Genomic DNA, 24,497 nt, shown 5'->3' with positions numbered 1-24,497 from the left:
CACATTGCTGGCCCCAAATAAACCTGTGTACATTTGTGGATGATCACCACTGGCAGTAGAGGCGACCGTCAGCCTCTATAATCTGGTCAGCAGTCAAATCGGAAAGAGAGGGCACTGCTGTGGATCCGGCCAGCTTTGGTGAGTGATTCACACTTTTTGCTCTCACTTCAAGGCATGCTTCCAACCATCTGGATATAACCTCTCCTTCAAATATCTCCACACCAATTCCCACACTATGCAAAATATAAATAACGGATAAAAATTAAACAGTACATATTGAAAACCACAGAGTATATACTCTCAAATCTGCCACTTGTTGTATATCTTTGCATTTAAAACTGTTACACCAAGGTTGCAGGCTTATTCTTAAAACACACAAACACACCCTCAAATGCGTCTGCGTATACAGTTCCCCAAATGAACATACACTGCAACCCAGTCAGTAACCATCCTTCGCAACTGGGGGCCCTAACTCACCAGATTAACACAAAAATGTCCAGTCTCTTACATAAATACGCGTGCGCCCACATGCACCACACTACTATATCCACCAGTTCAGCTGTTAAAAGTGCTTGTGATACTTTGTGATCCCATAGTGACCAAGTGTGAGTGCTAATTTTAAAAATAGTTGCCCACTTAGGCTGCTGAGATCGCTGACCACACGATGGGTTACAGACATATCACAGATGAGCCCCCAAATATTGTGTCTGTGAACAAAGTCACCGGAGAGACATTGAAGCTCGTGGATATAGGAGTGTTTTATTCAGCAAAAATGAGCAAATGGCATTACACTCTTGGAAGGAGAGACCTGCCCAACCCAATGTTACATGACATTTTTATCTGCTAAAGATCAAAGGTAACAGCACAACAATTCTATAGTTACCATGTACTTACAATGCTTCCTTTGAACTACATATAGTTTTCAAACACCTCCTTCTTCACACCAGATACTCAAATTGAATGTTAATCCCCACTGAGTCTAGACTGCATTTCCTCCACGTGCTGGCATTTGAGGTGTGTTTCTTTCTTTGTGATAGACCCCAACCTGCAGCTTCAGGAATCCCATTGTTCTGAGCTGCATTTTAAATTCAATCTGTAATCCACATTCAAACCTGAAGAATGCCTGCTCTTGAACTTAATATTTGCTATGTACCCTGACTCCAGAATACGCCCTAACATGAACGTAATACCAAACGTACCTCATCAGATCATAATACCATCAAAACAGAGGGAAAGTAGGTCACTACTAACCTGAGCAAGGGGTTAGAGCCACTGTAATTGATCCAAAAAAATAACAAGGCAAGTTTAAATATACATTTTGATAAAATGTATGCAATTTGTTTCATTAAAATAAGAACTCCACCACATCAGACATCTATATATCTGAAATGACTTTCCAATAGTATAACACGATTGTAAGTAGGAGCATTACTACCATGCAAGGTTGCTATGGCATTGCAAAGCATTAATTTCACAGCCGATTTTACAGACAAAAGTTTTAAACTGAATCCAGCCACAGATAGAAATCTATGCAGTGAGTTTTGTATCATGGGGAAAGGGGCGGCATTTCCAGCTGGTTGGATATAAACGGTGCTGTGGTATCAGTATGAAGAGAGAGAGAGAGTACTCAACAACAGAATCCTTTCACTTCCCCATCCACGCTCACCCAACAATAATTATAGCCGAGGCCGTAATAGATCAAAAGGGTTTTAAAAGGTAGGGGTGATATTGTTTTGGAGGAGTTCTGATTCTGGCATTGGGCATGGATCAGGGGATAGGCAGATCGATAATGAACATGATCAAAGGTGGATCATCAGTTAGAAAAACCCGAGAACAACAGCCCGGTAGCCTCTGTGCATATGTTCAGCATCCCCTTGGAAGACTGGATCGAATTTCAGAAAGTCTGTGACCACTGCTCAAAGTGCCCAATTGCATTTAGTGATTGAGATTTTTTAAAAACAATCAACCTTGTCGTATACAAAAACATTATGCCGTGCAGTAGAATTATTAGGTTGAGAGATTCCTTTTGATGTTAATTAGGATTAGAGATGTTAGTACTTGATGAATCTATTCTTTTGAAATTGCAGAATTCCCCACAAATTCCCTCAGCCATTTCATAAATATCCTTGAAAATAATTAGACATACTTCTTGGAATGAATAACTGTTGACACCGAAGGATTTATATGGTTAGATTTATATTCCAGATCAACCTGACTCCTCTTTATGGGATAGATGCACTACCTGAAGGGGCAGCATTTATCCCCAATTCCCCATTCCTACTTGGTGGAGGCTGCATTTTTTTTTGCCTTCTGGTGAAAATGCCATTGTGAGGGGCTTCCACGATTTCGACTCAGTGACAATGAAAGAACAACAATTAAACAGGGAAAAAAATTTTAGGTGCTGGAAATCCGGAGTAGCACACGCAAAATACTGGTGGAATTCCACAGGTCAGGCTGCATCCATGGAGAGAATTAAACAGTCAGCATTTCAGCCCAGGACCCTGACCGCCTGAATTTCTCCAGCACTTTGGTGTGTAATTATTAATTTTATACTCAGAATAATGTGTACTGTCAGATGGGAGTGCTCCCATGCTTGTCCCTAGTGGTGGAAGTCATGGGTTTGAGTGTGACTGCAGTCACAATAGCCTAGATGGGCATTTTGTAAATAGTGGTTCACTGATGGCAGATGGAGTGTGTGTTCAGGATAATAGGTTAGGCACCAATCAGACAGACTGCTTTTTATTGGATGTAACCAAGCTTTTTCGTGTGATTGGAGCAGCACTTGTCCAAGCACATAGAGAGTGTTCCATTGAACTCTGTGCCTTTTGATTGGTGGAAAGCCCTCAGGAGTCAGAACATCAGTTGCTCACCACAACTTGTGCTTTTGTACCAAAGTACTGATAGCTGATTCCCACCCACCCCATTCTTTGTTTTATTGGAGGGCAGTCAGAAAGGGCAGTTCTTTGTCCTGTCCTTCAGGCCCATCCTAAGTTCACTCATTTCAGACCCTAGATCAGGCTAAGCTCCAGGCATGGATCTTACTGCAAAAAACAGGCATCTGAGCAAGGGAGAATTTCCAAGTTTTCCAGTTAAAATTCTACTGGCACAAATAACCCCATCAATGAAATGGATACATTTACAAGAGTTCAGAACCCAGCTGCCTCATGTTCCAAGCATGTCATAGAGTTAAATTTCTTCGCATTCATTTAAAATCACAGTGAAATTGAAAGTACATTGCATTACCATCACAAGTGTAAATTCACTACCAAAAATGAGTGTAAAAAATTATGGCATAAGTTGGACTTTTAAGTGCAAGTGAACAAAAATCAAGAGATTATCAGTGAGAACAGTCTAATTTTGTACAGTTGTGAATGTTGTAAATACCAATGTGAATTTATTTGGAAAAGCTACACTGCTACTTGTTTATAATTATTTATAAATCACTATCTGTTGAGGTTTCTGGAAAAATTGTCTGAATCAAAACTCTTTTATGGATTTGAGCTCCATTTAGGACAATAAAGATTGATTCAAAAAGGTATGATGAAAAAAGAAATTTAAAATGTAAAATGCCCATATTAATTTTTTTTGCAATAGATAGTTTAAAATCTTGATGATGGCTGCCTTTAAGTGGAGATTACTTGTTATAAAGTTGTACGTGCTATTTGCCATCAGCCTCAAACTCTTACCCTTACCCCAGAATTTGCTTCTATTTAGTTCCTGTTCCTTTTATTCTCTTTCTCTTTATTTATCTTGTTAATCTAATTTGAATCTATTTCACCATCTATCTTACTCCATCTTTTCTCTGATTTCTTCTCTAATTTTAAATCTCTGTGCTACTTGAGATATCCAGCTGCTTCTGCTCGTTGACCAAGGTCCCAGGTATTCTGTTGACCAGTTTCAACTTGTATCACAGAAAACTTCCAATCCAATAGATGAAGAAATGAAATCCAGCAAACAAAACACACTTATGATGCTCTACTCTAGCAAATTTTGTGCCATATAGTTGACTTCAGCTGGATGAAGACACTATAATGACATCCATTCATTTGCCAAGCCACAGATTGGGAGATCCAGCCTTGGCTGACATTTTATCTTGGATATTACTAAAACGCTAAGTACCAATCTCAGCTAGGTCACTGGCCAACAGCACTAAGCAGAGGTGAGGTACTAAACTGAGAGAAGAGGAAGAGACGTATTAGTGGCCGCAATTCAGATTAAACTCCCTGCATCCTGACCAAAGAGTAATGTTACTAGAGATCATAACACTGCAGTGCACACAGAGACTGACTCATCATCCCAGCCAGATTCCTATCTCAATCATCTCAAAAGAGCCAGGAGAGAAAATGTGCAAAACCAAGAATTCTGTCAATTTTTAAATAGCAGATTTTCAAATTTAATTGGAATTTGCTAGCCAGTTCCCAAAAGTGTTATATTGATTAGTGTAAAATCACTCCTTAAAAATATATATATTTAAAAGAAAACAATCTACCTAAGATAAACCTGGCATATGTTGCCTTGGTATTATTGTATGAAACTTCCATTGCTGGTGCCACTCACGTTGCATGTTACTCTCCAGCAACAGGTAACAGGACAAACAATGCATGCATTTTCAACACATTCACATCATTGTTTCTCAGGATGTGAATGTAACTCCCAAAAACTTGTGGGAATCCATCCCAGAACGTTGGAAAGCATGCACAAGCCCCAGATGCATGAATATTTGAAGTGCAAACTAAAAAATAGCCAGTATACCCAGAGGCATTGTCTTGTAGTAAGCTGGTAAATGGCATGACGTCAGTGAGTTATTGTTAAGTGAACAGCAGAAAAACTTGCCCAAAATGCAAATAAATGTAAGATCCTACATTGTACAAAATTTGAGAAGTCTAACTACTCAACTTCTCAATTGGATATAGAACATTTCCTTTCTTCAGACATATCAGGATGCTTGTTTCTTTACAATAACTCCTTTGGTTCCATGATATAAACACCTACCCTTTAGAACTAAACATGATCCAGATTCCAGATTACTATAAAGTTCCATAAAGTATCTAAGAGATTTTATTTGCATTGTTTCTTTGTTTCCCCCCGGTTCTATACTTCAAAGGCTTTTGCTTGGTGGTCTGATTTGATGGTTGAACATGCAGAGACCTTCCTGTCGCTCTTTGCTGTGGACATGGACAGTGTTTTGGAGACGCAGGCCCCGGACACCTGGGACAGCTTCCCATTATTTCAGCTGCTCAATGATTTCCTGAGGAGTGATTGTATGTATTATAATTTAATTTTTAAAAATCTGTGCTGTTCAATTTTTATTTTCTTGATTAGTTTTTTAAATTGTAACAGTGACCAATAATATTGATCAATTTTGCACTGAGCACCACATTCAATGGGGTTTAAGAATATCAGAGAGATTCATGATACACAATGGGAGAACAATTCTGCCTTTAGTGAAGGAAAATGGGACACAATTTTGGAGACTATAAAAACATATTAGGCTGGACCATTTTCAGGCAGACATCCAGAGCAAGGGAACGGTGGCTGATCTAATGTATCTTTAAGGTAGGTTAAGCAGTGTTGTCCCATCTTCAGTTTACCTTCAGATAAGCCAGCAACAACGTAGTAATATCTTTATATTTTGATAAGCAACCAAGAGCAGGAGTGTTCTGGCCAACACGTCTGCACACCTGTCTGCTGATGGCTTCCTTGCTGAAAGCATTTCCTTTTAAAATATCATAAGTGTTTGTTAAAGTCCAGTCAACCTTTTATATTCTTCAATTATTACCTGATGTTATATAAAACTGGCCATAAAAATGATCCATCATATGTTCAGTAAAATTTTACTGAAAGTATTATAGTTAAATTGTGACAGATTATATAGACATGATTTGTATTCATTTTGGTAAAAAGAATTGAGAAGTGATCCGATCAAATTGCTTAAAATGTTCAAAGGCTATGACTTGGTAAATACTGGGAAAATATGTGGGAAAGTCAAGAATAATATTAACATTGAAACCAGGATCTAATCAGAAAATACTTCCTTGCGCAATGTGTGGTAGAAAAGTTAAGGTTCTTTTCCTCAAATACACAGAGTCTTGGTAGACTTTAGTCAAAACATCATTTTGAATGACAGTGAAGCAATGACTAGAAAGTAGGTCCAGGAACAGATCATCAAAGAACCTACAGAATGACAGAAAAAAAACATGAGAGGCTCAATGGTCTGTGTTCCCATTAATATAGCTTTATGAATGTATTTTTAATTCCCAATTTTAGATAATCTGTTGAATGGAAAATTCCACAAACACCTTCAGGATGTCTTCGCTCCTCTTGTGGTTAGATATGTCGATTTGATGGAGTCATCAATTGCACAATCAATTCACAGGGGCTTTGACCGAGAATCATGGGAGCCTGTAAAGTAAGGACACCTTTTTTGATATATTCTGAGTTGAATGCTGATGGAATGAAGATTTACACATGGTGAATAAATATGCAGTTAGAGTCAAGATATCACAGTTTAGCACAACCACAGAATCAATACTGTGCAGTGATTTTCATGATGCAAAACCAGCATTCAACTTAAAGAAAAAACTACAGGATGTACATATTGAAATGGTCACAGTTTACTATAATAATCCTGCTGATTAGGTTTTGGCTGTTTGCATACAAACAGGAATATTTTGTCAGCCTGAGTAAACACGCATTTAGTGGACTCACTTCTCTGCCACTTTGTAAAGCGTTATAGTCATAATGTCAGAAAGCATGGTTGTTGGACTGAGAAAGGTATATAAAAACAGGGACTTATTTTCAGAGCATAATTTAAAATCCTAAAAAATATCATAGGTATAGTTGAAGTAATGGAAGTATGAATTTTTAAGGTTAGAAAGTCTGACAATCAAAGTTCACCTGTTGTCCACTGTTAAGCATGTTATGGAATTATCTTGCTTCCAGTCAAATGACCGAAAAATATAAATGATGATGAATTTTGAAATGAAGTATGAAAGCTCTCACGAAATACAAATTAAGTCACTTCCAGAGTGTTCCTTTAAATGTTTCACACCTAGATTTCCTGATCAAGTTTTAAATGTGCACTTAGTAAATATAATTAAGTTCAGTGCATTATCATTGAAGTGAGATGCAAATTAGAGGTAGTTTATACTTTACAAATTAGAGGTACTTAGTTTAAACTCGAATGCTTTTAAAAAGCTGGTGGTGGTGAAACAGCCACCTCCTACAATTTCTCCCCAGCCAGGATTCATTGTCCTGGCTGTCACCCCAACCGAACTATTTGGATCAGATGTCCAAGATTAATCAGTGCGTGTGGAATCTAGCACCCGGCAATGGGAGAAGCGACAATGAGAATATTTTAATCTAAAACAAAACAATAATTTCCCAACCACATTATACATGGTTTAACATTCCAATATCTGCACTAAGTGCTGAATGGCAGGTGTGTTTCCTTTCAGGTCCTTTTTCCTAGTTTATTGCTGTGATCCAATTATTCACACATGCCGTAAAATGATATCTTCGTAGGCAGAGCTCTTCGCAGTGCTGTGTATAAATACGTTAACTAATTCGCCTTCTGTTTGAAACAAAAATGTCCCTTTGAGATTTAAAAGCAAAATTGTCAAATCTACAGAGTGGGTTTTAGCTGAAAGCCAGTGGGAAGGTTTATTGGCTAGTTAATTTCTGTCTGCTGGTAGCAGTGCTTTTGAGTCAATGTAGTTTCAATTACCAGGTTTTCCTTTTGTGCTGTAGGTTAATATCCCCTGGAAAATCCTACTGCCTTTGGCCATCTACTGGCATGAAGGTAGATATCAGATATTCAACAAGGGTCTCATGAAAAGGGTTGGGAGGGGGGGAAATGGGAAACTAACAATGGTGCACTTCAACTTCCCAGAAAAGTAGCTGAACTTGCAGCTTGCGCCTCTTCACTTTCCTAGTAAACCCTGACTCTCCTTTGTCTGGCAAGAAAGTTGAAGTCATTTTTCAACTCAGGCACAAGTTAAAATAACTGTTAAAAGCTGATATAAAATCATTGTTTCATGATCAGTACATTCACATGAAGTCCTTGCTAACTTGGATACCCATTAAAATGACAAGATAAGCATTTTAATCAGTGGGGACAAAATGGCTTCTTATCTGCTGACCCACCCATGTTGTCCTTGATGGATTGTGTTAATTTTGTACTTTTCTTTTGATATGGTGAGACAAGGTGTGAGCAATTATACTTAATAATACAATAATACCTTTAATACTTCTACCCTTCACTTATTGTTTGCATTCATTAAGATAAAATTGTATTTCATTCCTTTGGTAAGTAAACAGGAAATGATAAAAGCAAGTTATATCTATAAATTTTCGCTTAAAAATGAACATAAGTACAAAGGTTTTAATTAAATGTGAAATAAATTCCATGAAAACTAACGAGTGGTAAATTATCTGTGGTATTTCTCTGTCCAAATACCTTTGTAATTTGGTTATACATTTTCTAATTTATGGCTAAGCCACTGGATTTTCCAGTAATGCTGCAAATATATTTCACTGTCTTAAACTGCTCTACAAACTGCTATATTTTAGCAGTTTACAGACCCAGTGTCAATTTTAGAGCAATACTGTCAAATCTATGTGAAAGCCAAACCATTTTTGCCAAAAGAGGACCATTGGGGCCTGTTCCCTTCTACCTAGATGCCAAATAGTATCTCAAAAATGGCAATAGTGCAGTGGGAATGAGGGTACTGATCTTTTTTCTCGATTCGCTTTTGAGTGGTACTGCACACAAACAACTTCTGCTTTTTCCTGTGTCTGTCCCCGACTATGCCTGAAGAGGGCACAACAATGTAAATTTCATGCAAATGAATGTCGGAGGGAAATGCAGCCAGACTAACAGTGACAGGTGTACTTCACAGGCAAACTGCCGCGTTTCAAAACCTGATGCCACTGATATTTCCACTGCTTAAGCAAGCTGATATTTATTCTTGTTTTTTGGTAAATTAAAGAAAAAAATTTCAACTTAAAAGATTAATGTAGCTGTGGGGCAATGGCTTGATCATGGTGCTACTAATGGTTGTATTCTTTAATCTTGAACCCTGAGTAGCGAGTGAATCTGTCGTCAAAACGAGGTCCATCACTACATTGAAACATGCAACAGATGGGGAGTTAACTCTATATTGACAGTCACTTTAAAACTCCGTGTCAATATTCATATTTTCTGAAAAGTTCACAATTACTTGGCTGTTCATCAAGAATTCATTCTCTTACTGTCAATCTAATCAGAATTTACACCATAACTGATTCTTTCTTGTGCTGTTCCCACATGCTAAAGACTCTGTGACTACTTCATTTTATAATAAGAAATTTTAATGACTTTTATTCTGCCAACCCCAAATTTAATTCTCATTTAAATCAACAGTTCACATTAAACAATTATAATCAATTACTAATTGCAAGATAATACACAAAATAGTTATTTCATATCAGTAGCTTTGCTGTCATGAGGACATTGGCTCATTTAACTTGTTAATTAGATCCCGAATGAATAGTGTTAAGTGGCAGTTTAAGTGCTAGGGTTAAGAATTTTTCTACTTCACTACTTGGATGTGCAATATCTTTGGCCTGCATTTTGGAACAGACAATAATATTGTTAGCAAATGTTAACACTGAACTTAATTTAAAAAAATACTAAACAAATGGTAGAGGGTTAAAATGATGGATAACTGACACAGCATCATAACTGCATTTAAGACATTTGGTGAATGAACAAATGGATAGTTTTCATTCAGTGATTATATAAATGTAATAACATATTTCATACCACAAACATTTCTTTTGTTTTCCAAAAATCAACTTTTTGCTTCCAGGTGCCTGGTATCTTCTTATTTTTTCTAACTTTGCTTGAATTTTGCTATTGCAATGCTCAGAAAATCCACAGCAACCATAAAGCTCATGGGCATGTGTTAATCAACACAACTTTTGTTGTTTTCTTTTAATTTGCTGTGAATTTTTTGATAGTTTTTCAAATTTGTTTAGAGGTGTCACATGCTTCCACATCTGCATCTACATTGTCACTGTTATGGTGTTTTTTTTCTGTCTGTTTCTTCCACAGGAGTTTAACAAGTAATCTGCCCAATGTGAATCTACCAAATGTGAATCTCCCTAAAGTACCAAATCTACCAGTTAACCTCCCACAAATGCCTAGTTTTTCTGCTTCGTCCTGGATCGCTACTATATATGATGCAGAGTGTGTATTGAGTACACGTTAGGTCTGATTTGTCACCTAAAGCAACCTGGCGTGAATTTGTTCTTTATCTGCTTGACTTAATTTCAAAAGCTGGGTAATAAGTAGCAAATCAGATATCTGATAAATTTAGAACATCCATTTTAAATTTTGTAAGGAAAATAACTAGTGTATGTTTTAGGCTCAAATAATTAAGGGCTCTCTCTTCATTTATAAGCATTCCATAGGTATGAACAAGTAGTTTTTTTCAGATGTTTTGAAAATATTGAAATTTTATACACCTGTGGTCTATAAATCCAAAATTCAGAGATAATGACCCATGTAGGATGTCACTTCATACCCATACTTGGTTATAATATGGACAGCTTCTTGCTCAATGTTCAATAAGTCATCAGAATGACTTCAAACATTTTAAAGATTTTATTACTTAAATATGTCAGAATTATCTTCTCATTAGAGATGTAATGGTGATTACCTTTCCCCAATGATTGCTAATATTTGGCACCCAGACATTTTACTGTATCATTGAAGCTGGCTACCTTGACATTGAAAAATATGGTTTCAGTTTCATTTTTTAAAAAATGATCATCTGAAATTTTGTAAAAGCTCTAATTTGCAGTACTTAAAAAGAAATATTTTATCAAAGTGATAAACGAAGTTGTTAATTGTACCCAACAGTTTAAATGCATTCAAATCATGATCTATAGCCTTGCAAAGTTGGAATTGTTCCAAAGATGAAAAGAAATATTTTCATGCCAGGTTGACTATATGGAAGACTAGATTAGGAAACATATGAAAATGGAATGCATAAGTGATTTTCCATTTTCTTTTGTTGCATGCTGTGTGATGCTTTGGAAAGATATGGATCAAACATTAGAGGAAAGCTAAGTCGACAACCACAATAAAATCTTGATATGGTGCACCCCATCCAGATGATGTAGCACAGTCTCTACCATTAGACTTCTGCTGTCTACTCACAATTTAATTGTGATATGTATAGCAAGTTATGAGACAATCTTTATGATATACAACTCATTATAACATTCACAATACTTGGCCCTCTTGGTCTTGGATATTGAGGATGGAACTTACTTTTATAAAAGGCTTGGAAGAAGTAAGGTTGATGAAACACAGTTGATAATTCCTGGTTGTGTGGTTGTGTTCTTGGTTCTCCAGAAGTAATGACATTAATCTTCAGTGTGCTCGAAGAAAGCACTTTGTTGTGACATGGATACTGTATGTTGTCAAAATTAAGTAGACTAAAAAGTGCTTGAATCTATATCTTTCCAATGGAACTGGACTACTAGCAATCCCCTTTCATGCAATATTTGCAACCCCCCCCCCCCCTGTCCAATAGATAAAATACTTTAACTATGTCTGTAGACAACTGATAAAGGTCCCAAAACAAATGAACCCTCTTAGGAATATGTTCCTGTCACCACAGAGTTCCCACAAGGTGAGGGTTACCTTGGCATGCTTGAATATGGTCTCATCCCACGGTAGCTTTCTCTACGCTCTGAAGCAATCATTACTTCAGTGCAGCTGGCATTCATCACATTGGAAACGCACGCTGCCATATGTTGTTTCTGAAGATGATGCCAGCAGTAATGGTAATGCATGGTGTGTACAACATCTTAAAAAAAAAAGTACAGTGTTGGCATTAGTGGTTTGCGAGGATGAATTTCATGAGGCAAGAAAATGTGCTTCAGATCTCACAGTGAAGCCAAGCTGCTAAAATTCTGAATTGCATGGGTTTATTTCATCAAATGGCATTGGTCATAACTAGCATACTTTTTCCTGTCTGGGACGTTTCTTGGAAGAGGATGTTTGAATATTTCAAAATTATTTAGACACGATCATCCAAAATAAAACAGCTGTTGGCTGAGTGGACTGCGTTGCAGGGGATGAAGAGAACAGCAAACCTCGCCCACCACTACTTACCACAAAACCACCTGATCCCAACGGAAGCTACTACTTGTTTTTGAGAGACATGTTTTGAAGTGTGCATGAAATCACAACATAAGATAACCACACTTTCTTAGTGGTTATAATTCCAGGTTACTTTTTTACCATACACTTTTAAAGCACATTTGTTCGCCAGTAGCTTTGAAAACATTTCCTCTGCAGTCCTTTGAATTGTTAACTGTTATGTAACATGAGGCAACAAGACTTGAAGGTGTATGATAAAAAAAAAATCCAGGGCTATGACTATGTTATCCTCGTTTGAAACTGCTGTACACCCCAAGCATTGATTGCATCTTCCATAATCACCGGCAGTGGCCAGAGAATGATTTTCATATCCTTTTTCCCTTTTCAGCAACGGCTCAGGAACCTCAGAAGATCTGTTCTGGAAACTGGATGCCTTGCAGACCTTTATTAGAGATCTGCATTGGCCAGAGGAGGAGTTTGCAAAGCACCTGGAGCAAAGACTAAAGCTCATGTCCAGCGATATGATTGAATCATGTGTTAAAAGGTTAGGCTTTCTATGGAAGGATTAAAGACAAACCCAGCAAGTATTTGTATGTGAACATAATCCCTATTTAGTGATTATCTGTAAGATTTAATTATAGTTAATGATTGCCAATTTAGAAGTAAAAGAAGCCTGTTGTATTACAGCGACAAGCTTGACAAAGCACGTCAATGATTTGTTGTGTACAATTCCATATTATAATCACTTACAAACATTATCTTAATTGGATATTATATGGGAATGCTTACTGGTGATAGAGGTAGAGAAGGGGAATGAAAGTCTTGCAAGCTGCCTCTACCTATAGAAATTACATGTTGGAGTAAAAAGTAATTTGCATGTTTGACAGTAACGTAATGCACAGAGAATTGAGTAAGGTATTTTTATAAGTGTTTGCAATAATTCTATAAAGCAATGATGATGTGATAAAATAAAGGTATGTTTGAATTTTTTTAAAAATATTTTAACGTTTGTCTCTGACAGGTAGGCCTGAACACCATTTGTGTTGCAGATTTTAAAGCAGTCCCTTTCCCTTTGTTAGGACTAGGATTGCATTTGAAGCCAAGCTACAGAAGACAAGCAGGTCAACAGATTTCCGTGTCCCACAGTCAATATGCACCATGTTTAATGTGATGGTTGATGCCAAGACACAGTCCACAAAGCTTTGCAGTATGGAGGTGGGCCAGGAAGTAAGTTAACACTTTTTCATGAAAATGAGTATTTCCAGTGAGCAGCTTACAATACAAATCAGATTTAGCTGCAGCAAATCATTACATAATTATAATGCTTAGAGCAAAATATTTATACAGCATACAAAGATGACCTAATTTGTGCATAATACTTTGAACAAAATAATGGCATCTATTAGACTAATCTGCATTAACCCCTTAAATACTTAATCTGTGCTACTGTTTTCAAGAATGGGTGTTTGTTGAACTGCTGAACGAATATCAACAGAGATTTATTTTGTTACGGTTTCATTTGAATGATGCAATACAACATTAGAAATGCATCCATAATACTTTGCTTTTCTGAATTTACTGGGTTACAAAAAAATTAACAGAGCCCTCACTGCATCTTAAAAGTACCAAGATAGGCACTTGAAGAGTCATAACCTGTAAGGCTACAAGTTGAAATCTTGCCAGCCTGAATAATATAAGTAACTCACCTTTTGACCATCATTGGCATAATTGGCAGTGTTCTGTTCCTGGGATCAATGGCAGTCTGGCAATGGAGCAGAAGGTCTGACATCTGACCTCCAAAAAGAAACAGAATAGAGCTGAGCTGAGAATGATTGACGATTGTTGGAGCCACAAACAGCTGTCAGTTCAATTTAGCCGATCATTGATTTATAAGACTTTTCGCCTACTTCCCTGACCATAACAAACAAAGAATCAGTAGGGATAACACATTCTTGAAGCAGAATTTGAGCAAAGTTCAAAAATGAATTCCTAAATTCAGAAAGCGGGTATTTAGAAGCCCCAGCTCAAAGAAAAATAATGAAATGCTTCAATTTGTTGTTATTTTTAATCAACAACAACAGAATTGTAAACTCAGGCCAGAAGGAAGTCATTCAGTGTATGGCACCAGTTTTGGCTCTTTGAGTAGGATGTCCAGTTTAGTTCGTAACCCAAACTTCTTCCCATTACCCTCCAAAATAATTCTGTATTAAGTACTTATGAAAAGTTTCCATATAATCTACTTCTAATATACTTTTAGGTAGTGCTTTCCAGATCTTGACAGACTTGTGATTGAAGTAGTTTCTGCTCATTTCCCTCTGGTTCTTTTGTGAATTGGTTTAGAGCAGTGCAGAAAGAAATTGCTGCTTCCCACAAGGTCTTTCAAAACCCCTAAGTATTTTGAACAAACATTAGATCCTCCTTTAATCTTTTGCTGCTTTAGGGGAGCAATCCAGATCTCTTTGATCACTCCACGTAAGCAATCTCTCATCCCAGGTATAATTCTGGTAAAATTCTTCTGAAGCTTTTTCATCATTCCCAAAAGTGATGTTCCCATAATATACCCAATGCTCCAGCTATGACCAGTCAGTGATTTGCGGTTTAGTACCATTTCCCCATTTGAAATCCAACTTGTAACAATACAGCAACACAACAAGATCATAAAAATAATATCTTTGAAGTGTTATGGCTGTTTTCAACCATGTACACCCTCTAATGGATAGATCTTCTGATTTGTAGAAACTTTACACAACAGAAGTCTACTCAGCCTATCAAATCCCTGCCAGAATAAGCACAGAACAAGATGAATCAGTCTTGATCTGGCCCACTGCCTATACTCACCTGATCTGAGTGTGGAGGATTTCCCTCTCTGGCCTCCTCTGCTTTGAGAAGTCTGGTTGTGACAACTCTTCAGCAGAGTACGGAACACTTCCAACAACAAGCTTTGACATAAGTCAAAGCTGTAAGTATATTTTAACAGTTTTCAAATGTCTTTCAGTATAACACATTTGAAAACTAGTGAAATTGAACATTATTTGAATAAAATGTAATAATACTCAAAATAAATAAAAATTAAAAAGAAACAAACATTTGCAGATAAGTTGAAAATGAAATAATATAGAAATATTTTTGAAATAAAATTGTTGAAGTGGTGGCATTAACCTCCACTCCAGTGCCAGGTCTGACCTGACAGGATTAGAAAGCTTGTAGAATCCCATCAGCACTGGATCCTACTCCAGGTGAAGTCCGTCGATGGACTAAAGCAATGGTTGCAGTTCAGTCTGTTAGTCAGTAACTCTTGGACTTTTGCATCAAGAACCACATGTGCGAAAGTCTAAGACTTACTGAGTTACCAATCTGTAATATCATTTAAGAACTTTTTATTGATTTAAATATTATTAGCATTTATCTTTGTAAGCTCTATTATATTATTGGATAACCACATGCTCTTACTTAAAGGTGTTTCATTCAATTGCCTGTTTTTCTGCCAATAGGCTTACACTAACAAAAATAGTTGAGACAGGCAATTGCATTGATCATTTGATGCCAAAATAATACAATAAATTCATGTGCCTATTCTTTAAATTTCAACATGGAGAACCACTATATTCTACTCTCAGACCTTTGCTTGTAACCTTTGGAAACTTTGTAAGAAGTTTCATCCAGATTCTTAAACACAGAGTACACTGCGGATGCTGTGGTCCTGGCACCTACCAGCCTTCTCCTTCACACCCTCCCCCCACCTTCTTTATAGGGCCCCTGCCCACTCCCTCTTCAGTCCTGAAGGGTCTCGGCCCGAAACATTGACTGCTCGTTTCCATGGATGCTGCCTGACCTGCTGAGTTCCTCCAGCGTGTTGTACGTGCTGTTCATCCAAATTCTTGCTTCCTGCAGGGAGGTACTTGCATACAAAGTATTTTCAATGAAAATTCTGTATTTTGTCCTAAAACTACCTCTCTTGTGATTGAGGAAGGACCGGGATTTCCCAGTGATCTCTCAGAAATAGTCAATATCTCCATGAGAATAATGACAAAGGATCATTCTCAGCTTTAAACGTTGCTGCTAACATTGTGAAATATTCTGATGGTGAATGACTCAATGACACCAACATGGTTAAGATTAATTTGTTTAATTATCATACAAACTTATAAATTAGGAGCAGGTGAAAGCTACCTGGCCCTTCAATCCATTCAATAAGATCACATAGAGCATAGAAATCTACAGCACATTACAGACCTTTTGGCCCACAATGTTGTGCTGACTATGTAACCCACTCTAGAGACTGCCTAGAATTTCCCTAGCATATAGCCCTCTATTTTTTTAAGCTCCATGTACCTATCTAAGGGGCTCTTAAAAGACCCTGTTGTATCTGCTTCCACCACCACTGCTGGCAGTGCATTCCTCGCACCCACCACTCTGTGTGTGAAAAATTTACCCCTGACATCCCCTCGGTACCTATTTCTAAGTACTTTAAAACTATGCCCCCTTGTGTTAGCCATTTCAGCCCCGGGAAAAAGCCTCTGACTATCCACACAATCAATGCCCCTCATCATCTTATACACTTGTATCAGGTCACCTCTTATCCTCCATTGCTCCTAGGAGAAAAGACCAAGTACATTCAGCCTATTCTCATAAGGTACGCCCTCCAATCCAGGCAACATCCTTGTAAATCTCTTCTGCACTCTCTCTATAGCTTCCACGTCCTTCCTGTAGTGAGGTGACCGGGACTGAACACAGTCCTCCAAGTGGAGTCTGACCAAGGTTGTATATAGCTGTAACATTACCTCCCAGCTCTTGAACTCAACCCCATGGTTGATGAATGCCAACACACCATGCACCTTCTTAACACTGTCAACCTGCACAGCAGCTTTGAATATCCATCGACATGGACCCCAAGATCTCTCAGATCCTCCACACTGCCAAGAGTCTTGCCATTTATATTATATTCCGTCTTCAAATTGGCCCTACCAAAGTGAACCACTTCACACTTATCTGGGTTGAAGTCCATCTGCCCCTCCTCAGCCCAGTTCTGCATCCTCTCGACATCCTGCTGTGACCTCTGACAACCTTCCAGATTATCCACAACACCCCAGCCTTTGTGTCATCAGCAGACTTACTACTCCACCCTTCTACTTCTTCTTCCAGGTCATTTATAAAAATCACAAAGAGGAGGGGTCCCAGAACAGACCCCTGCAGAACACCACTGGTCACTGACCTCCATGCAGAATATAAACCATCTACAACCACACTTGGCCTTCTGTGGGCAAGCCAATTTTGGATCCTTGGATCCCATGCCTCCTTACTTTCTGAAGGAGACTTGCATGGGAACATTATCAAATGCCTTACTGAGATCCATATACACTACATTCACTGCTCTACCTTCATCAATGTGTTTTGTTACTTCCTCAAAGAATTCAGTCAGGCTTGTAAGGCACGACCTGCCCTTGACAAAACCATGCTGATGACATCTGCTCTGATGGCAGCCTCAGTCCTGCATGCTTGTCTGCCTCTGCTAACTTTTCACCCCTTTATCAAGATTCTGCTTTAAAATATTCTTCTTCTGTCCTTCAGTAGGAAGGACCCATGAACCTCAGAGATAAAGCAAAATTATTCTTCCCATTCTTCACTTGGCAAACCCTTAATTTTGAACAGCAACCTTGATTCTGGATTCTCACACAAGAATGAAGTCTGTCCCACCTTTCTTCATTGGACAATATAGCCACCCTGTCTACTATTCAGGCAATGCACTTACCTGCTTCCCTAGATAAAGAGGTCTGCACTGTGAATCAGAAGTATCTTATAAGATTGAACCATAACCTCCCCACTTTTGCAATGTCTTGGTCATTTTAAATAATTAAAATAAGAGCATCTACCTCAGTAATCACTTCTAATGTACTAGAATTCACTCCTTCGGGAGCCTAGGGACTTGTTATCCCACAGCTCCTACAATTTTGTTCGCTAAGACTTCCCTGGGGAATGCTATTTCTCTGAGTTCCTTCCTCCATTGCAATTTTCAGTTTGCACCTATTTCTTGTATTCTCTCTAGTGAAGAGCAATGTATGTCCTATGCTTTATTTCTTATTTTAGTACTTCACACTTACTTTCTATAGGACCAATGCTTGACTCTCAGCAAAGATTAACACAAAATTGTACTAAATTCATTAGTTATCAACAGTGAAACACATATTAGGCATACTATCTACACTTAATCTTAATGGACTGAAAGTGTACAGGTGTCCCCCGCTTTACAAATGTTCCCTTTACACCACTTCGCTTTTACAAAAGACCCACATTAGTAACCTGTTTTCACATTACAAAGAGGATTTTTGCTTTTAAGAAAATTTTTCCCATATAAATTAATAGTTCTTCAGTTTACGCCATTTCGGCTTAAGAAAGGTTTCATAGGAACACTCTACCTTTGTAAAGGTGGTGGGGGGGGGGGGGAACACCTGTATATACTTTAATTCAAACAAAAAACTAGGATTAAGTTCATTGAATATATCCCAATTGAATCTAAGGCTCAGCTCTTTCCCTTGATACCAAAAAGATGTAAGTTTTCAGCCAATGTCAGTCCTTGTCAGAGATACCAGACTGTGGACTGATTCTCAAGAAGCTATGATTTTATTGTAAATGTGTACCAAAATTTATAAATAGCAAGTGGAAAAATATTTTCCCCATCAGAACTATCAATAGCTTCATGTGAAGTTTGTCAATACATTCATTTCCATTGATACTTGAAGGACATTAAGTTCCCAGAGTCATCTTCTGAGCTATTTAAACCTTCCCTTTCAACGGATTGGCATGAACCATATCTTCACACTTATGGGACTCACAGCACTTCAAAACTTTTATTTCTATTTGCCCTTTTAACTTACTTTCTATTTGGTTGGCTCTATTTATGATACATTTTAACGCACTTACAAATTCTTCCAGCCTCTGGATTGGGTGAATACTATTCTTAGTGCACCCTCATATTTTCTTAAGTTATGCATTTGATTTAGCTGTTCTGCCTATTTGTTAGCTTTTCTATGAAGCTTTTGCGACCTAACGATTAAACAGAAAGTTTTAATTTTACTGTGTCACGAGTGATGTAGCTGTAAAATCAGTAATATGTAAAATTATTTGGACTTGAGAATGAAATGTTTAACCAATGATTATATACTTATCAATATCTTCTTCAAATCTCGATATTGAGAATTTAATGTCCTGATGAATGTCTCGGCCCAAAACGTCGACTGTTTATACATTTCTAAAGTTGCTGCCCGACCTGCTGAGTTCCTGCAGAATTTTGTGTGTATTGCTCTGGATTTCCAGCATCTGCAGAATCTCTTGTGTTTACTAAGAATTATGTATTAGTGGAAAGCCAATGGGATTAACACAAGGGGAAATATGAAAGCATAACATGGTCAGCGATATTAAAGTCCAAGTACTGTCCTGTTGTATTAAAATGGTACAGCTAAAGTATTTGATCCCAGTCAAACATACAGTCTGGTTGAGTCGTGTTGTAGGGTGGGTCAGTGCACACTTCATTAAATCCAGGATAATTATTGATAATGTTAATATAGTGGTATTTAATTGTCTCATCCTTAATGCTAGTATCTTCTATTATAATAGAAAAGACTCCATCAATTCTGTACAGATTTTACCTAGTGATTTTCTGGATAATTTGCTTGCTATCTAATTTCCTCATCATTTAATTATCAAGCTCAAGTTGTTCAAGTTTATTGTCATTTAACCATATACATGTATACTGCCAAATAAAACAATGTTTCTCCAAACCAAGGAACTCAGTACAGTGCATATAATCCACACAAAACACATGAAGTAATATTACCAAAAAATAAATTAACAAATAATAAATATATTCTAGAAGATTGACATTTAGAATCATTTAGATTGACATTTAATTATCCTAATTTTATTGATTACATTCCTCTTAGTTTTAACTTCACTCCCTTCAAAAGATTAACACTACCTTGATTGTTTCCAAATCTTTGGCATATGTGTCAATGCTTTAATGATTTTGTCAGTTGTCTCTCTCACCTGAACTCATTAACTATGTTAAAGTTGTGCTCTTGTCAAACAACTTCGCACATCTGCGACCTGTTTTCCTTTGCAATCTCAATCTCCAGTTGAGATTCCATATTGCAATGACCGGTAACATTTGTACACATGTCATATTACAGTACCATGTCATATTACAGTACCGTGTCATATGTCTGAGAATTCAAGCCATTCTTGGGCAGAGACTGATTAATGCATGGTCCATAAGATCAAGTCCAGAAATGGCAGAAGTAACGAAAAACTGCCACGTGTTGCATTTGATATTCATGGCTAGGGTTACCACTGTTTCATGCAGCAAAACCGTAAGGTAACATGAAGGGAAACCAGTCAGCTGTCTGCAAAAAAGATTAACTTTTCTTTAGTATTATAAAATATCATCACTTGCAATTGCACTGTTTAACATATATTAGAAGAAACTTTTCCAGACATTCTATACTTTCCAGTCTTGGGTAAGTTTGGTGATTATTCCATTAAAAGGAGTTGGTTGTGCCAAGTGATATCTTCGATATGCTTGAAATATCCTGTTATATTTCATTATGGTGCAAACTTTGTGAGAATTTTATCATTTAGCCACAATCAACATAGAACAGTACAGCACAGCATCAGACCCTTTGGCCTATGACATCATGCCAAACTAATTAAGCTAGTAATTAAATGCTTAACTAAACTAATCCCTTCTACCTGAACTATCCAAATTCTTCATTCTCTGCACATTCATAATGTCCGTATGATCTCCCAAATTATAACAGCTTATATTTGACCAGATTAAACTCCATCTGCCATTTCTCCGCTCATATCTGCAACTAAGATCTATATCATAACACTGTTGTGTGTCATTGGACAATACACAGAGCGGGAGATTGCCTTGGACATTTCTATTGTGATCACAAGACCCTGTTAGACACTGGTTATATAGTATACTGCAAGTCCAGTTCACTGGTTCATTGGCAGGGCAGGTGAGTTGCCTCGGTTGTGATGAGGACTAGGCCTTCATGCCATGGGGTCACCTGTTTCAGCAACCCAGGGGAGGAGATGCAGAGGTAGTGTGGGAGAGAGCAGAGGCCTCTGGGTGTGCTGGAATCCAAACTGGGTTGGGGGCTGGCCCCTGCCATCAGTGCTGTCCTCTAGTGTTCACTTGGTGGAAGAGCAAACTGGACCAGGAAAACTTAACCAGCAATCTTACACCATTATTATCCTTAAAATGTCATTAGAACATAGAAGTCATTGATGCCAATTTGTATGAAGCAATCTCTCCCAAAGCTACTCTTTGACAAAATTCACATTAGTCAGAATTACATACAGACATTATGGAATTCAGACCATCATAATTTCTTCCAAATTTAATTCAGATCACCATTCTATTAACTAAACCGCAATTTATTTTTTTTAAAAAAGAAGAGATTGTTTGGTTGCAAGAGCTTGCAAGCCATGCCTAGTAAATTACATTATCTTGGTCTTTTTGAATTTGACTTTATGTTTCCTGAAGCCAAATGCTTATAAAAGTAATGAACATTTCTGAAGAAAAATAGCTTCCAAGAGGGAATAGGGTGGAGCTTCACAAAGCATTTGGGCTCTGAATAGCTTCTGCAACTGTCTTAAAGAGACACTATCCTTATAAATAAATAACATTTTGGTAACTGAGCCTTTCCTTTATCTCATTGCCTTTGCTAGAAGAGGAATCTTAAAGAAGTACCAAGTCTCAGTGAGATTTGCAGAACCCAAATTAACTAGAGCTTTCATTAATTTCGATTGAAACTACATGAGAGAAGTGAAACTTCCAGCAGCAACACAAGAGACTACTTAGAAAATCTCATTTGATTCAACCTTGAAGTATCAGCAGCTGGGCTAAACCTTCATATCAAGTCCCTGAAAAACAGTGTCCTAATTCACATTAAGACCCTTTCACCGCAAGATAAAGGGTAATTTATGCAGTTACTATTTCACTATCATCCAACTGAAAAACAAAAGCTGCAGATGGTATCTGAAATTTGACAGCAAAATGCTGGAAACACCCAGAGGCTTAAGCAACATGCATAGAAGGAGATCAGGGCTAATGTTTCATCTGAAACTTTCTATCAGAAAGCATACAATTGATATGTAACTAGAAAGCATTTAAATCACTTCAAACCCACCTCAAAAATTATTGTATACGGAAAGAACTCCACACAACCTACATCAGGAACCAGACCGGTAACTTGCTTTTAACTCTTATTAGATTAGTAATTGATGCAAAACCAAACCAATTTTGAAGACGTAAGGAATGGAGTACCTTCTTAACTGTTCATAGGTAAGGATTCAGACACACTGCCATACTAAACTGCAATTCCCAGTTATTTAAGTGGCCTCTTTCTTGTATCAGCTTCTCTTCAGAAATACCAGTCTGCTGTGTGTCCTCGGCTATGCTAAGAAGCTACAATTTTAACTATAAACATGTATTTATCATTTAGCCATTGCAGAACAAAATTTAAATGAAAAGCACATTTTCCCCATTAAAACAATTTATTCTGATTATATTTATCAATAAATTTATTCTCATTGAAAAAGAAAGGATATAATGTTTCCCTGTGTAACTCCCTAAAGAACTGTAAGGACAATGGTCATCAACAATACACGCAGAAATTATTTTGATTATTTACTAATTATTTAAATATTTTATTGTATATATTTCCCCTCTACCAATGTATTGGAATACTATTTTCTGCTAATAAACAAGGTTTAGTTATTAACAAATAATAAAATGATTGTGGACAAAACCAGGTAAAGGAGCATTTTTTTTTAACATTTTTAGGTAAAGATTTGACCTGCCTTTGCCAGCATTTTGTTTAAAAAGTGAATATCACATTTTGCCCATGTATATTTCTATATTTTTTTCAGCGGCAATACCATTCTAAAATTGATGAGTTGATTGAAGAAACTGTCAAAGAAATGATAACTCTCATGGTTGCAAAGGTACAGTGCAAGAATTTGATGACAAATGTTTTATTAATACTCACATTATTTAAGACACCCTCTAAATGATTTTTTTTACAATTGGACATTATTTTTCATTTGGTGTTTTCAAAGGGAATAATTATGTAGGTAAATATTATCTTGGTTAGCATTATTAAATGTCATGTAGTTGGTGTCAAATACTATACTGATACAACTGTGTTAATGAACATTCTAGAGTTTTGTGTAAAAATCTTTATAGAGTAAACTAGTCTTTTTCATTCCATTATAATAAATGAATTTAATGAAGAGGCAATTCACTAATTTAACTGAACAGTAGCAGTTGGTCATCTGGTCAAGCATATATATGACAATTCGTGGTTCAATTACCAGCAAAGTGTGATATTAACAGTAGTGGACTGAACAGTAATATGGCAAGATGCAGTGCCTTGAAAAAGTATTCTCCCCACAACTAATCTACAAAACATTGTGCGTCATGTCAAATCAAAAGAAAAATTCCAAACCTGTCAACAATTTACTAAAACCTTAAAACCAAAATTGTGATGCTAAAAAAGTATTCATCCCCTTCATAATTACTGCACTAACTTTCCCCTGGTGCAATATACATATTACTTTATCAACTCACCCAATTTGTTGATGTGGAAAATTGGAGGATGGCCTGTTTTCAAAGAATGCACAAGAATAAATACCCCTCACTCTGAAAAGTCCAAAAGTAAGGTAGATTTTCAGCAGAACAAACCAAAATGAAGACTAAAAAGAATTCAAGACCAGTCAGGGAAATTATAATAGAGAAGTACAAATCTGGGGAAGGGTACAAGACCATCTCAAAGGTACTGAACATACCTTGGAACTCAGTGCAGTCCATCATGAAAACATGGAAACAATATGAAACCACAGCCACACTACTTAGGTCAGGCTGGCTCTCTAAACTTGGTCACTGGACAAAAATGACACTTGTAAGAGAAGCTACTGTGATGCCAACACTCACTCTGAGCTGCAGAGGTCAGTGGCTGCAACTGGAGACAAAGTTCATGGCTCCACTATCTCTAAAGCCCACTAAAAGGGTGTTTATGAAAGAGTGACAAGGAAGAAGCCTTTGCTAAAAAAAAAAGCATATCCTCGCCCTTTAAGATTTTGCAAAGCATCATTTAGAAGATGCTATAAAGATTTGGAAAAAGGTCTTGTGGTTGGAACTTCTTGGCCTTAACACTAAGCAGTACCTGTGGCATAAATCTAGTACTGCACATCAGCCAAGTAACACCATCCCTACTCCAAAGTATACTGGAGGTACATCATGCTTTGGAGATGCTTTTCAGCAGAAGGGATAGAA

The 24,497-nt window shown here is 37.2% G+C and overlaps 1 protein-coding gene across 6 annotated transcripts in view; it reads left to right on the top strand.

Annotated features, from left to right (window-relative positions):
• Positions 1–24,497, top strand: part of cadpsa (Ca2+-dependent activator protein for secretion a) — a 453,076-nt gene that overhangs the window by 354,509 nt on the left and 74,070 nt on the right. For 4 of the 6 annotated variants that reach the window (XM_073072299.1, XM_073072298.1, XM_073072302.1 and 1 more), the window contains 6 exons: positions 5,105–5,261; positions 6,268–6,409; positions 10,097–10,231; positions 12,546–12,701; positions 13,237–13,384; positions 23,093–23,167. In XM_073072299.1, the coding sequence (XP_072928400.1) occupies positions 5,105–5,261; positions 6,268–6,409; positions 10,097–10,231; positions 12,546–12,701; positions 13,237–13,384; positions 23,093–23,167 (813 nt within the window). The remainder of the gene's footprint in view (positions 1–5,104; positions 5,262–6,267; positions 6,410–10,096; positions 10,232–12,545; positions 12,702–13,236; positions 13,385–23,092; positions 23,168–24,497) is intronic. The other 2 variants (XM_073072303.1, XM_073072304.1) reach the window with 1 other exon arrangement.

Source organism: Hemitrygon akajei, chromosome 19 (assembly GCF_048418815.1).
Source record: "Hemitrygon akajei chromosome 19, sHemAka1.3, whole genome shotgun sequence".
Taxonomy (NCBI): Eukaryota; Metazoa; Chordata; class Chondrichthyes; order Myliobatiformes; family Dasyatidae; genus Hemitrygon; species Hemitrygon akajei.
Note: the sequence above shows the minus strand (reverse complement) of the source record. Positions and strands in the feature narration are given on the sequence as shown.